This window comes from Ptychodera flava, chromosome 10, assembly GCF_041260155.1.
Source record: "Ptychodera flava strain L36383 chromosome 10, AS_Pfla_20210202, whole genome shotgun sequence".
Classification (NCBI taxonomy): Eukaryota; Metazoa; Hemichordata; class Enteropneusta; family Ptychoderidae; genus Ptychodera; species Ptychodera flava.
The window spans coordinates 17,550,107-17,564,273 of NC_091937.1; the positions used below are offsets into that span (position 1 = coordinate 17,550,107).

The window sequence follows — 14,167 nt, forward strand, 5'->3', positions numbered from 1 at the left end:
ACAGATCAAATATTTCTGCTATTTGTGATTTTGTAGAAACTCCAACGTGTATCACAGTCAAAGAGTTTTATTTGTTGGCATGTTGGCGTCTTTTAACATTTTTGCACGTAGCTGGGCATAAAGGAAATCTTTTCTTAGGAGTTTAAAACATCAAGAATGAAAAAAAAATGTGTGGAGTGAGTCACTAGGTGACGTGAAAGGCATTGAAATACCTGCACACCCTGACGCTTAGCGTCTATTGTTCTCAATACCCACGCTGAAACCTATCCTGTTTATGTATCTAAATTTACTCAACCAAAAACACATGCCCTCCAAGAGACTGAGTTTTGTTCTTATTTCCAAAAAGTTTACAAGTTTCTCCATACAATATCACTTCAGGAATGTATTTTATTTTGTTAGTGGTTTCAGAAATTCATAAATGTCTGTATACTTTAGCTTAATTTGGCAGTTTGACCAGTTACCATCAAACTATATTATGACATTGTCACAAAAAAATTCCAGATATTTTGACCAACTTCAAAATTTTTTTCGTTGTATGGAAAAATGGTGGGAAGGGTTTTGGATTGTGGATTTTTGTTTTCTTTCCTGCTTTCTGACTTAATACTTAAAATATTCAAAGCTATTCAACTTTCTCAAGAGCTTTTGGGCATATGCTTTCGAAGGGTATTATGGGTAGATTTTCAGCATTAGGTTACATTGAACAGTCACTTGATGAGGTGATCGTTCCAAGCTAATGGCAAATTTGTTTGGTCAGTCTAGGGTGATTAGAATAAGGAGAAAATCGTTCTAACATGTAATCACTTGCACTGTATATATGAAGCCAGATGCGAGCCAAGTGAATGAGTTGGATGAATATGGATAGATTTGAAGTGGTGTGTTTTGTTTCATCATCTCAGACTGAGATGATCTGTAAAGTGGTTTCCGCAGAGAAAGTTGTAAGCAGTGAATCAATTTTACAAGTAATATGATACTCCCTTTGGTTTCCCATGTTCCACTGTATTGGATCTATATCATGATTTTACAATGCATTGGATCAAAGCAAGTGAAATGGAAATGGTAGGGCTGATATAGATTGATGGTAGATATTCCATACCACTGCTCGTTCTTCACCCCTTTCCTCCCCATTGCCCTGTGAATGGTTCCATCCATATCATCAAAGACAATTGAGACTCACCTTATCAGTTGTCAAAAAATGATGCACAAAGACTTACAGCAAAAGTTGTGTCAATGATCAAATCATAAAAGTGAGCTGTGCACTGACTTGAACTTGAGACATACAAAACGCAGTGATAAAGCTGACTACTCCCAGTGCTACCCCATAAACATTTTCCCTCTTTCCTAGAAAAAATGAAAGCTTTCAGATTTCCATTGTCTGTGACATGTTTATTGATACAATTTATGTATATAAAGCATTAGCAGACAGTGAATAGTAACGTGTTGTACACACACATTTTTTACATTCAGTGATGTTTAAAAGATAATCAAAGGAAGTGCTAGTAATTGGTCATGAAATTTTTCTACTTTATGTATGATGTTGCTGTGTAATACCACAGCAATTAATCCTTCACAACCACAACTATGACGTTTAATCAGTTTTTTTATGTCATGTGTATTTTAAGTTCATTGATTTTTGATATGCTTTTCAGTTTCCAAAATATAGGGCTCCACATGTGATTTGTAGGTATAAAAAAACTACTCTACACATTATTCCTGTAAAAATGGACATTCCAGCGCCATCTTCTTTTGTGTTAAAAATTATTCAGACACTCAGACCAGTTCTAATTTTACTTGTGATAAAAACAGTCCTGCATGATAAATGCTGGTGCTAGATAAATTCTCTAATCAGCTTATGCACGCAGTACATCCAGTTTAAGCTCTAAAAATATTTCAGTCAGAAACTATTTCTGTGTGCTGTCATTCTGACACTAAACCCTGAGATATACTGAATGTTCCCAGATTTGGTCGTGAAGCAGCTTTGCAGCTTGATTGCAGGACAAATTGGTAATTCACTGTCTTTTTATCTTGTGAAGGGAACATCAATGGGAAACACTAGCATTTTAGACCTAACATCAAAGCAATACATTCCGTTTAAAATCCTAGTGTTTTCATATGGGGATTGGTGTATTTCTACCCAACAACATTTCTCTGTTACATAAATAATTTTTACGGTCAGTCAGTTTCATATTTTCAGAAATTTAATCGTGAAGAAATAACAGAACAGTCATATTTTGAGTTAATATCAGACTGAACTTTCAAATCACCCACGGCTTACTAAATGAACTTGATAGCTTGCAGACAAGGAATGTCCTATCAAAAAAAGGCCTCCATACAAAACCTGTTATTGCGAAATTATGGTACAATGATATTGTCTGCTATGACAAAGGTACTCCCCTGTAAACGGAAATTCAGGACGAAAGTGTTAACATAGCCAGACACACAGAGGTAGCTTTGTATATTTTAAGACTTTGCTCTTTAAGTAGATGGAGAGAGTGCCGGGGTTATTTGTAGTAAATCATGCAGAAAACGACATCAAAGCAACTCAGTGATGTGTGGTGTTGTTTACACAGAAATCTTGCCGCACACAATGAGAAAGCCTCCAGGTAGAAAATTCTGATGTAATCCTTGATTGCATTACCACACGCACTGCAGTCAGCATCAGATTCAGATTGGAAGAGTGCATGACCATACGCACTACAGTCAGTATCAGATTCGAACGCACATTTTCTGATTTGCTTCAGTATCTTCACAGAATGTATTATCCATTACCCACAATGACAGTCTTCCAATCCATGATCATGGACCAATCATAGAAGTTTTCTTCGTACAATGTTGCCTGTTATATGTACACTTATTGTGAAGGTTCTCTGACAGAATGTGTGGTCAGATTGTTTTCAAATTGTTTGAACATTTATTTGTCATGAAACTAACAAAAAGGGATGTGCCACTCTAAAGTTGTTTCGTGTATATGTCAAAGACAGATGCATATTTCCTAATCCATAATACTAATTGAGAATTGGTTCCCCAATTCGACATCTGGTATCCAAAACCTGTATCAAGTATTCAAGTTCTTTAGATGATATCCCAACGTTGCAACTTGTAGCAGTTTTAGCCCAAACATTCCAATGCTCTTCAGTGGGACGTAGCTACACAAGACATTACCAAGAAACTATTGGATAGTGTCGTACTTATGCCAAGCAATGTATCATTGCTGGATTAAATTGGTTGAAATTTTCACAGTCATCAGCATACTCTAACATGCAAAACAAAATTCTTTTTCAAATATAGTAAACTTTTTTGAATGTGTGTTTGTGTGTTCAGGGATTAAATCAAGACAGGCTAGGCATTTATATCAAATCAGTGGTCAAGGGTGGTTCTGCAGAACGTGACGGCAGACTTCGTGATGGAGATCAGTTGTTAGAAGTCAATGGTAAAAGTTTGGTGGGAGTTACACAGGAAAGGTAAGTTGGTATTTTTCAGGGTTTTGACTGCAATAAAAAGACTAGTATCTGAGTACTTTGTCAGGGTGAATTCAAATCACTGTCAAAGTTGTCAGGATTTTTTGTTAAGGGGTTGTAAACTTTCCCATTTCGATCTGTTGACTGATCCTGATTCTTTGGAATGATATGCAAAAATTTAAAGTTTGTTCAACACTTTTACGAATAACAACTATGGTGATGATTATGATATGCAGTCAAATGTACAAAGATCTAACGTAATATTTGTCTCTCTTCATGGCAGAGCTGCTGAGTTAATGATGCAGAGTGGCTCACATGTAACCTTAGTAGCTGCAAAACAAGGTGCTATTTACCACGGTCTTGCTACACTGCTAAGTCAGCCATCTCCCATCATGCAAAGAGGTAAGTTTATGATACTATATAATATTTGACCTTTATAGCTACTATAGAAGGCACTGCTGTAATCTTTGTGCGTGGTAACTTGACAAAAACATTTAAATACTTTCTTACTTGTTCTGTTTTTGGAAAGCTTGCCAAAAGATTCAGATAGCATCAATTCAGGGAAAGTCTTCACTTATATTCCTCAACACATGGCATTGAGGGACGCTGTTAAATAATTTGAGCAATGTTTTTTTATCTTTCATACATTTGACCCCAAATTTTAATTCTTTCAACACATTTTCCTATCCGGAGTTTAAATTAATAAAAATGTTGGATTGCATACAAAATTTGGCAGTGAAAATCTAGATAGTAATTACACTCTGAAGAGTGATTATTATCAAAAGCTCAACATTAATGATTTTTTTTTTCCATTCATTTATGCAACCTTAGCAATGCCGCCACGTCAGCCCAGACCAAAGAGTGAGGACATCCTCCGAGGACCGAACGATAACCGCTGGCGCATGGACCCAAATGCCAGCAGGACTGATAGAATGCCAATGCGCAGAGAAGCTGAAGATGCCCACCGTGCTCGCTACCCAATGATGCAATCGGCAAGAGAAGCGGATAAATCAAAGTCTTCACCCAATCTCATTGGTGAGTCTCTACAAACACTCTGTGAATATCATTGCATTTGCCCCCAAGGCCAGTAAAGTGACAATTTCAATGCTTTTAGTCGATATGCAGTGTATGATGGTGAGTATGTATGTGTGAGTGCCTCATGAACTGTACAGCATGTTGAGGGGTTATGGTCAGAAGATTGCAACAACTTAGCTTGGTTATCGAATCACCTGTTCGAGAGAGGAGATTTTGTTTTGTATGCAGACTTTTTCACTAGGTGAATAGGTATCGCATGTGGTGAGTTCAAATTCAATCAAGAAATTACTGATTTTCAAAGTGTCCAGCAGTATAAAAAAGACATTACAGCTAAAGATACAAACTTGTTTTCCTGTTGAATAAACAAAATTATCCAATTTTGCCAATAAATGAAAGTGGCATTAGTCAGAATATATGCTGTGTTGTATTGTGTTGTGTTTGTGAAAATTCTCAAAGCGTAACACAGATCTCTGGGAAATGTATGGAAAAGAGGGAATAATTTACATGATAATGCATAGTATGAATAAATTTCAATGTAAACTTTTAGATCAGACATCATCACTGGTGAAATTTCAACAAGAAGAAGATGGCTCATCTCTTCTCATTCATTTTGCAGAACACAATCATGTCACTGACAAAGACAAGTTGTTGTGATTTTACTGGAATTGTGACATGTATGTGTCTGCTTTCTTGTAGATGACAGAAGTGCCGCAGACAGGCTGCGAATTGCTTCAACAAGTGATCTGTACGAGAGGTACAAGAAAGATCCTTATTACACACTGCCAAGGGACAAGAACAGACATGCATCCACATCCAATCTTATCGACCAGCCACCAAGACAGGAAGTGATCCGCCCAACTATGCCTCCGGATACTGATACTGCCATGAGGTCCAAGTCAACATCAAATCTGGATCCTCATAACTATGACAGGATCGACAGTGTGCGCCCCACCCAGTCTACAGCAAATATGAGGGGATATCCATCACCTTACGAGAGAGACGGCAGGCTTCCTTCAACTCAGATGGGACCTAAAACCTCAACTCCAGAAGTGCAGATGTACAACCAATCACCCAGACCTGGACAGCCCCAACAACAACAACAGCAACGGTTTGGACTTCGACCTACAGCTGCATATAGTGACCAGCACACTCCAACACCGCAGACACCAAGTGGATATCCAGGAAGGTCGCCGGCATACAGGGAGCCGGAGAAGGAACAACCTCAACCCAGGGTGGAAACGTACCGTCCTCCTGGACGTCAGCAGACACCCCAGCAGAGGACCTACACACCGCAACGTGATGAACCTCCTCCTCAGAGGTACACACCACAGCGAGATGAACCCCCTCCCCAGCAGAGATACACACCCCAAAGGGATGAACCCCCACCACAGCACAAGGCCTATACACTACCCCGGGAAGACCTGCAGAGAAAATACTCACCTCAGCGGGAGGAGATGCCAGTTCAACAAAAGACATACATACCGCAGAGAGAGGAGCCCCTGCCTCAGCAACAAAGACCGTATACACCACAGCGAGACGAGCCTCCACCACAACAACAAAGACCGTATACACCACAGAGAGATGAACCACCAACACAACAGCAGCAACCAACCACTTACAGAGTGGCTGATCTATATGCTAAGCCATATCGTCCTCCAGTTCAGCAACCAAAACAACCGGACCCCAGGCCATATAAGCCAGAACAAACATCATCAGAGCCACTGCCACCTCCGCCACCATCAACAAATTATGAAGACGTGCCATCAGACTTCCCCCCACCACCAGACTTGCCTCCTCCGGGCGATTTAGGCAGACCCTATGCCCAGCAACAGCCTCTGTCGGCATCCCAGCAGCTGCTGCGAAGTCAAGCAACACCACCTACACGATCAGCCAGCAGCACACTAGAGAGAGACCAGAAGAAGAGGGACCTTATGGAAGACCAGAGGCGCTGGCATGAACAGCAGAAGCAGCGTATGAAGGAGGAGAGCAGTGCAAGGATGAGAGAAAAGCAGCGAGCACAGTACGCCACACTTCCAGCTTCGTTTTCAGACAGGCACCGTCATTCAGAGTACATACCTCAGCCTGGAGAAAAGCCTTCGGAGAATCTCAACAGGGTCTCCGCATACGGTGACCTTCCAGCCCGCCAACCACCGCCTGTGAAGGAGAAGCCTAAACCACCACCGAAACCAAGAACACAGTCGCAATCCCAGGTCCAAGCAGCCCCTAAAATAACCGTCAGCGCACCAGGCATCTCCAAAGCCGCCGATCCTCAACGAGCCAGGTACGATTCTGCCATCGATGACTTGCAAAACAGAAATGAGGCCATGACCGCAGCACAGCAACTTAGGAAGGACGCCACGGGCTCTCCCGCTTCACAAACATCACCGTCTCCATGGACACGAGAACAAAAAGAAAAAGAGAGTGCCGCAAGAGAACAGGCTTTAAAAAGGAGAATTGACGAAGAAATAGCATATCTTGAGGGCCTTCCAAATCGTACACCTGAGCAAGATGAGAAGCTAAGCAATCTAAAGATGGAGGTGGAATTCCAACGAAGAGTGGAAGAGTTGAAGCACACGCCACAAGATGATGACGATGCAGATTCAGACAAAGACATCAAGGACACGGCTCTCGGAAGAGGGCGAATGCTGAAAATGATGCAGGATGACCTGGAGACAGCAAGACAACGAATCAAATCAAACGACGATCAGAGGATGTACCTTGAAGAGGAGCAAGAGAGGGAGCGGCTTGAGAGGCAGGAGAGGCGGCTTCAGCAACTGCAGCAAGAGAGGGAAGACGAGAAGATGAGACAGATGGTCAGGCAAGAGAGGAGAGACAGAGAGCAAGAGATTTGGCTGCAGAGGCAGAAGGAAATGAGGGAGCAACAGAGGAGGGAGATTGAGGAGAGCAACAGGCTGCAGCAGCTCGAAGAGGAGAGGCAGAAGCAGATGCAGCTTGAGGAGCTGAGGAAGAAGAGAGAGGCCGAGAAGGCGGCGCTCCGTGAGCGGGAACTCAGGAGAGAAGAGGAAGAGAGACAGATCAGACAGAGAGAAGAGGAAATGAGAGCCAGGCACGAACAGCAGAAGAGAGAGCAAGAGGAGCGTGAGAGACAACTAGCAGAAGAGAGGCGACGACTTGAAAGCCAATTGCAAGTGGAGAGAGATCCTAATATTTACTATGCTAAGCCATATCAACCCTACAGGGAGGAAGATGATGTTGTTCACACAACGGTGAATTCATATCATGTGCCAGGTCCTGAGAAGACCCAAATCGCCCCAACCTCTACATTGTCATCAGCACCTCCACCACCTGAAAGAAAGTCATCCTATAACACCCTGGATAGAAGTTACGGTCAAAGACCAGATGGACAGCCCACACAACAAGGGCCTAAGAAAGTCTCTTTTTACGATACCGCTCAGTCTATTCCCCCTCAGGATGACTACACTGGTTCCATGTACCGCACCAGCACCGCTAGTTCTAGCAGCGGAGGATCAACCGCCTCCCCAGCGAACACCGGCAGTAATCAGGCCAACCAAGACTTTGTCAGCCCGAATAACTCCAACAACATGGCAACTTACACGACAGCCCCAACGCCAGGCGTAATCGGAGCACAGGAAATCTACAACGATCCACGGAACCGCATCCAGGCCATGCAAGCCCTGCAGAAGCAGAAGACGGCCGTTCCAGACCGCATGTCATTCAGGGACAAAATGAAAATGTTTGCTGACGAAATTGGGGAGAACTCGCCGCAAGAAAAAACAAAATCTTCAAAGTGGGAAAGGGAATTCTTGGCACAGAACACTAGCCTGAACGGAACATGAAAATAAGATACTCATGTATAATTTTTGTCATGGACTATTTTCCTAAAGCTGCAAGCATGTGTAGAGAGAGGTCTTCCTGTATGAAACACTTCAATCAATCCCTTCGTGCAAAACGTCTTAGCCTTTCTCAGCCATTGTGACCCTTGGGTATTTGAAACAATTTGTTTTCCTGTTTATTGTTGTCGTTTTTTTAAAGAAAGATGATCGTAAATTTATAAAAGTGATTTTTTTCCTCAGTTCATGAACCACAACATTGACTTTGATCATTCTGCATTTTTATGCTGGCATTTGCAAACGTTTGAGAAAGGCATGTCATAGAATAGGAATTTAATTTTTTTTTTATATAAATGAGGTACATCTTGTGAAAGTTATACATGTATCTTATCAAATTTGAAAACAGACATGATAAAAGTCATGGATAAGCTACAGATTTTAAGTCACAAGGGGGAAAAGGAGATGGTGACTTGTCTGTGAATAGAAATAGATGCCGTTTTATCAAATATGTGTAAGTACTACAAGGGGAGAGACAGGCCTTTTGAATTTTGTATGGTGGAGCAATCAGCCCTTTAGGTAATCTATAGCAGATCCCCTAAGTGGGCATAAAATCTAAAGAGAATGTCTCCCTAATGTGAGGCCAAAAGTCATACAGTGAACAGGCATAAGAATAAATATTCAAATATTATTTCATATTTCCCAGCATGCATCATAGAAAATATTGAAAACTAAATTCACAATTTTTGACTGAAATAGCCAAAAAAAAATAACAAAAATGCCATATTTCTGTAAATATAAATATTGATTTCCTTTGCTCTGTCAAAAAATAACAAACTTGTCGATATATTGTAAGATAAAAGTGTGCTCCAAATGTGCCGTCGGAAGTACTTGAACAGGCTGGAGAGTTTGAGAATGGACACAGTTTCCAATTTACAATGGATTTGAATGACTCTCCACTCCCTGTAGGCATATCGAGATGTGGATGAGGACTTCAAATCAAAAAGTGGGCTGCAGTATGTTGAGATGAGAAAGGCGATACAAAAATTCATAATTATTTATATAATCCAGTAGTTCACTGTAGGAATTAGTTGTAGAAAGAAAATTTTAGTAGCCAAATGTACTTTTTTATTTCTTGATGTTTTTTTTCCTTTTGTTGGATGTGAAGTACAATTTCAGTTTTTTAGTTTCTGAAATGTGTTTTGGCATTACAGAAAGGAGAAGAACAAAAAGAAGCTAAACAATATGCAGAATTTTACCTGAAGAATACAAGAGTTAATGCTTATGTTAGTTATTGCTTGTCTGAGGGCTCCTTATATAATCAATAAACACAAATATACTCCTGGAGGTAATTTTGACAAGTATTATTGCTTGTTATGATCTCAATATGGGCAGAATGTTATACAGTCTGTTATCATAAAGTGGCGCAAGTGGTCGCATGCAACATTTGTCTCAGCTGGAAAAAACATTTGCCATAAAAACTGAGAAAAAGAGGGTAGATTTCGAACACTTACAGCCCAAAGTTATTTTAGCCAGTTTTGGACATTAGCAAACTTTTGACCAGTTTTGCCAGTTTAACCAAATTTTGATCAAGTTTGGATATTGTATAAAGTTCTATCATTTCTTTGATTTCATGTTTCTTTTCCAAATGCGGAAAGGGAGGGAGGGAGGGAGGGAGGGAGGGAGGTGGGCAAGGTTTCCATAGTTTGTTGACTGTTTTTATGGTATTTTTATGCAATCCTGTATTATGGCATGAATAAGATTACAAAACGCTTGCTAGTATGCTATGCTTTAGTTTTTATGAAAGCAAAGCAAGTGGTGTTTTCATTTTTGACCCGTTGCGTAGAAGTTAGAAACATTTTTTTCCTCTTTTCAATAAGAACTGGAATTTGAAACGCTCTGGGCATGCTTGAATATGCCCAGTTAAGTATAAATTTTACTAGAATTATACAATGGTTAATGTTTGAAATGTGTTCATAGTTTACGACTTATGCAAGGGTCAAAGGTCGTTGTAAAGGATTATGGGTCAATTGGTACATTAGGGGATCTGGTAATTAATATTTTATAGAGAATCATGGTATACAGGGCACGCACAGCCATCTTTCTATTTTTTATATGGATTGGTTTTTACTGACAGTTTTGACTTGTAGAGCTATTTAGGAAGCTTAAAAACTATAAATTTGCGGCCAGCGATGGTGTACACTGACGTTCACCGTTTTGAATTGTATAGTGTCTCTAAGTATTATATTAACAACAAATATTGTTCCGTGTTTTTCAAATTATCTACTGTGTAATGTTTATCATTATAAATAAATGCACATGAAAAAATATGGATATGGTCTTGTGTGGTGTGCATGCATTCTATACTATCGTTGTTGTATGAAAAGATGTGACTGGCACGAGTCCAACAGTCGTGGAACAACTGTATCATAGAGTATGCCGTTTCTATTACAGATGTCAAGACAGTCTCCTTGATAATATACTGGAATAAATCACTCAGATTACAGTACAGTGTTGTCAGATATTTATGTAAACGACATCTATACTCTAGTGTAGAGGCCAAAATATTGAGTCAAAGTAAAATGAAAAATGCTCAAAGATGACACCACTCGTAAGGACAACAGCTGTTCACTTATGGTTTTTCAGCACTTTCACTGATGCAAATTCTTGTTCTACTCAAAAACCACAATTTAACTGCTCGGCATTCACTTTGTAAACACTACCTGGATAAGTAATATCCATTAATTATCGGTGACATTTTAATTGAAGCTGTTTGAACCAATGTGGCCATGTGTACAGGGAATGTTAGCAAGCTGAATACTTGATATTTTCCGATGCTCAACCTTTGACCCCATTTACCTCTGTACAGGTAGCACTGCCTTAGGGGCTGTCGATAATAAAAGCTGACGCACGACAAACGTAATTCTTTCGTTTTTTTTTGGGGGGGGGGGAGGGGGTAAAAGCTCATTTCGTTTTGTGTGCGTCAAAATCGCATAAGGATTTTCTATTGCTTTCGAAGTGCGACTTTGCAGCGAGAACGCAAAACTACCTTCGAGTTCATCGAGAACAGAACGACCACAAAATACGGAGACGGAAAAGACAACGAAAAGACATGAATGTGAAATAAAAACTTGTATGCTTTTTCAACGTGAAACATATATGTGAAACATTTTCCTACGTCCTAAATACATTAAAAATGTTCTGTCTAAAAAAGTGAAACGCGTAAAGTGGAGGTTTATTAGTACGTGCCCTTCCGGTATTTTTTCATGGGTGTGCGGATCGGAAAGGTGCGTGTGGGTTTGGCAGAAACGGCATCATAATACGAAATTGATTTCGCATAAGAACTTTCGTTTTGAGGGGGGAGGGGGTTTCAAGTAAAACGAAGGAATTACGTTTCTTGTACGTCAGCTTTTATTATCGACGGCCCCTTAGAAAACCATGGCGTTTGATTCAAAGTTTAATGGTGGTGAACAGGTTAGACGATGAATGAGCAGACAATGAAAGTGGATAAACAAAAATTACTGAAAATTTTGTTTTACACATATAATTACTCCACATTTGCTGTCGAAATATAGGTTGATAAAATTCGTGAGAAATTTGCTCTTGTGTTGCTGTGCCAGAAAAATCAGAGGAACGATACTTTTTGGTCTGGCCTTCGACCAAATAAGAAAATTGTTTCCGGTAACGAGCTTCCAAAAATTTAAGTGGGTCGGTCGGACGGTTTTTTGTTTTGTTTATTGCGATCCGTAAGGTACGACAAAGTTAGACACTTAGGTACTCGAAAATATTTAATGCGAAAAAAAATTGTCAAGAGTCGGCGGGTTTTACTAGTGTAGGTCGGGTTACCGAAAACTTTTTTGTTTTTTTGTTTTTTGTTTTTTAAATCTTATTAGGCCTAGGTAGATGTGGTGTTGCTGACATGTTTGAGTTCATGATTGTTTTTTCACAAACAAGGAGAACATATACCTGTCGATGAACTGCACAGTGCTCAGAAACTCACAGCACATGGCCTGTGCCCTCCACGGTCTGGTCTGGACAAGCAGGGAACTAGACTAACGCAGAATCACCGAATGGTCGAACACAATGGGCCATCATCATCAGCACTATATGGCCTAGCTCATGTGGAGTCATCTTCCAGCACAATATTACAAACTTTTGGGAGAACGTTTGAAATTTTCGCAATGTGTAGATAATGAAATATTGGTGATACACTTGTGACTGGGGAACGGTTTAGCCGCTTTCGAATAAGAATTTAGTCCTCTTTAGTCGCATTTTTGTGTTGTTCCTGATTGATAGAGATGGAATACAAAATACAAGATTGGTGCAGGGATATATAGAAACTGTGTACAAGGAAAAGAAATAAAAGAATTTGTTTGCATGGCAAAAGGAGATTGGTTTCCCACTTACATGAAAAGTAGAAAATGGAATGTGAAATATGAATTGAGTAGCCATTCTCGCCTAAGATTCTTCATACTCTGGACGACGTCTTGGGTTTGTTTGTTTCCGTGTTGCAGAAAAGTTTACTATTTTCTGATTTCTGAGACATTCGAAACAAAAAATTGGCTTATCCCGTTCTCATCAAAATTTTACGACCTCCATGTGACGTCAACAACTGTCCAGACCCCGATTGTTATATCAAAATGTAAAATATTAAAGTTTCGTCAGCTGTAACTTCTGGTGTATTGTCTGGTATTTTTGTTCATTTTTGCAAAAAGTATCGGTTATTTCCACATATCTTCACTCTTGTTTACTGTTTCGGGTTTACCTATTTAAATAAATTCTTCTATACATAAATGGATCGGGCATTTTTCACCCGCTGAGCAATCCACCTCATGTCAACGGAAAGAGTCACTGCGTTTTGGAAGCCGTGCGTTGCAAACACTGTGACATCATGCTACATTTCTCCGTGCGTCATACGTGACGTCAACGGACGGTAGAATTTTGTATCTTCTACGTTTAACACAGACAATGCGTGTCAGAATATTCCAACAAACACTCGGTATTAGCTACTGACGCAATACATCTTCGTCTGCTTCGGTTTATCGTCCTTGTACTGAATGCTAGCACAGAATTTTGTCACTGTGCGTGCGTAAGCACAGAATCGACAGATTAAGAATGCCAGGGAAAAGAGGGGTGGACAATACTCTTTTACAGGATGGGCATGATAAACTGTTCAAGTCTGTGATTTGTGAACGTATGAGTGGGGTCAATTTGTTACGTTTTCATATGAAACGTGCGTGTGAGTGAGCGCGATGCAGGGGAGTTTCATCCGAAATCACAGAGAGTGAATCCGGCAGAAACTTACTACTGCGCAGACTCAAAGGTAATGTACGGTGGCCCAAAACTACCTGTTCTCCGCATTCAAAGTCTGCGTCGCATTCAATTGTTTTTCTCTCACATATGTCTCCGCATTCAAAGTCTGCGTCGCATTCAATTGTTTTTCTCTCACATATGTCTCCGCATTCAAAGTCTGCGTCGCAATCAAATGTTTTTCTCTCACATAAGCTTATGTCTCCGCATTCAAAGTCTGCGTCGCAATCAAATGTTTTTCTCTCACATAAGCTTATGTCTCCGCATTCAAAGTCTGCGTCGCAATCAAATGTGTTTCTCTCACATATGTCTCCGCATTCAAAGTCTGCGTCGCAATCAAATGTTTTTCTCTCACATATGTCTCCGCATTCCAAGTCTGCGTCGCATTCAATTGTTTTTCTCTCACATATGTCTCCGAGGTATGCCTCAGTGTACGTTATTCCGCGAAGCATAATTTCTATCGAACAGCGCTCTCAGACGGTCGCTATTGACAACGACGAACATTGTATCAAGTTATTTTCAATAGATTATCGATCGAAAATTTGTTTGGACCCCGCT

The 14,167-nt window shown here is 40.2% G+C and overlaps 1 protein-coding gene across 3 annotated transcripts in view; it reads left to right on the top strand.

Annotated features, from left to right (window-relative positions):
• The window catches only part of LOC139142134 (afadin-like), a 57,085-nt gene extending 46,833 nt beyond the window's left edge, over window positions 1-10,252 (top strand). For all 3 annotated transcript variants that reach the window (XM_070711968.1, XM_070711971.1, XM_070711970.1), the window contains 4 exons: window positions 3,319-3,458; window positions 3,739-3,857; window positions 4,287-4,490; window positions 5,187-10,252. In XM_070711968.1, coding sequence (XP_070568069.1) covers window positions 3,319-3,458; window positions 3,739-3,857; window positions 4,287-4,490; window positions 5,187-8,308 — 3,585 coding nt within the window. In that variant the 3' untranslated portion in view covers window positions 8,309-10,252. The remainder of the gene's footprint in view (window positions 1-3,318; window positions 3,459-3,738; window positions 3,858-4,286; window positions 4,491-5,186) is intronic.
• Window positions 10,253-14,167: the final 3,915 nt, after the last annotated feature.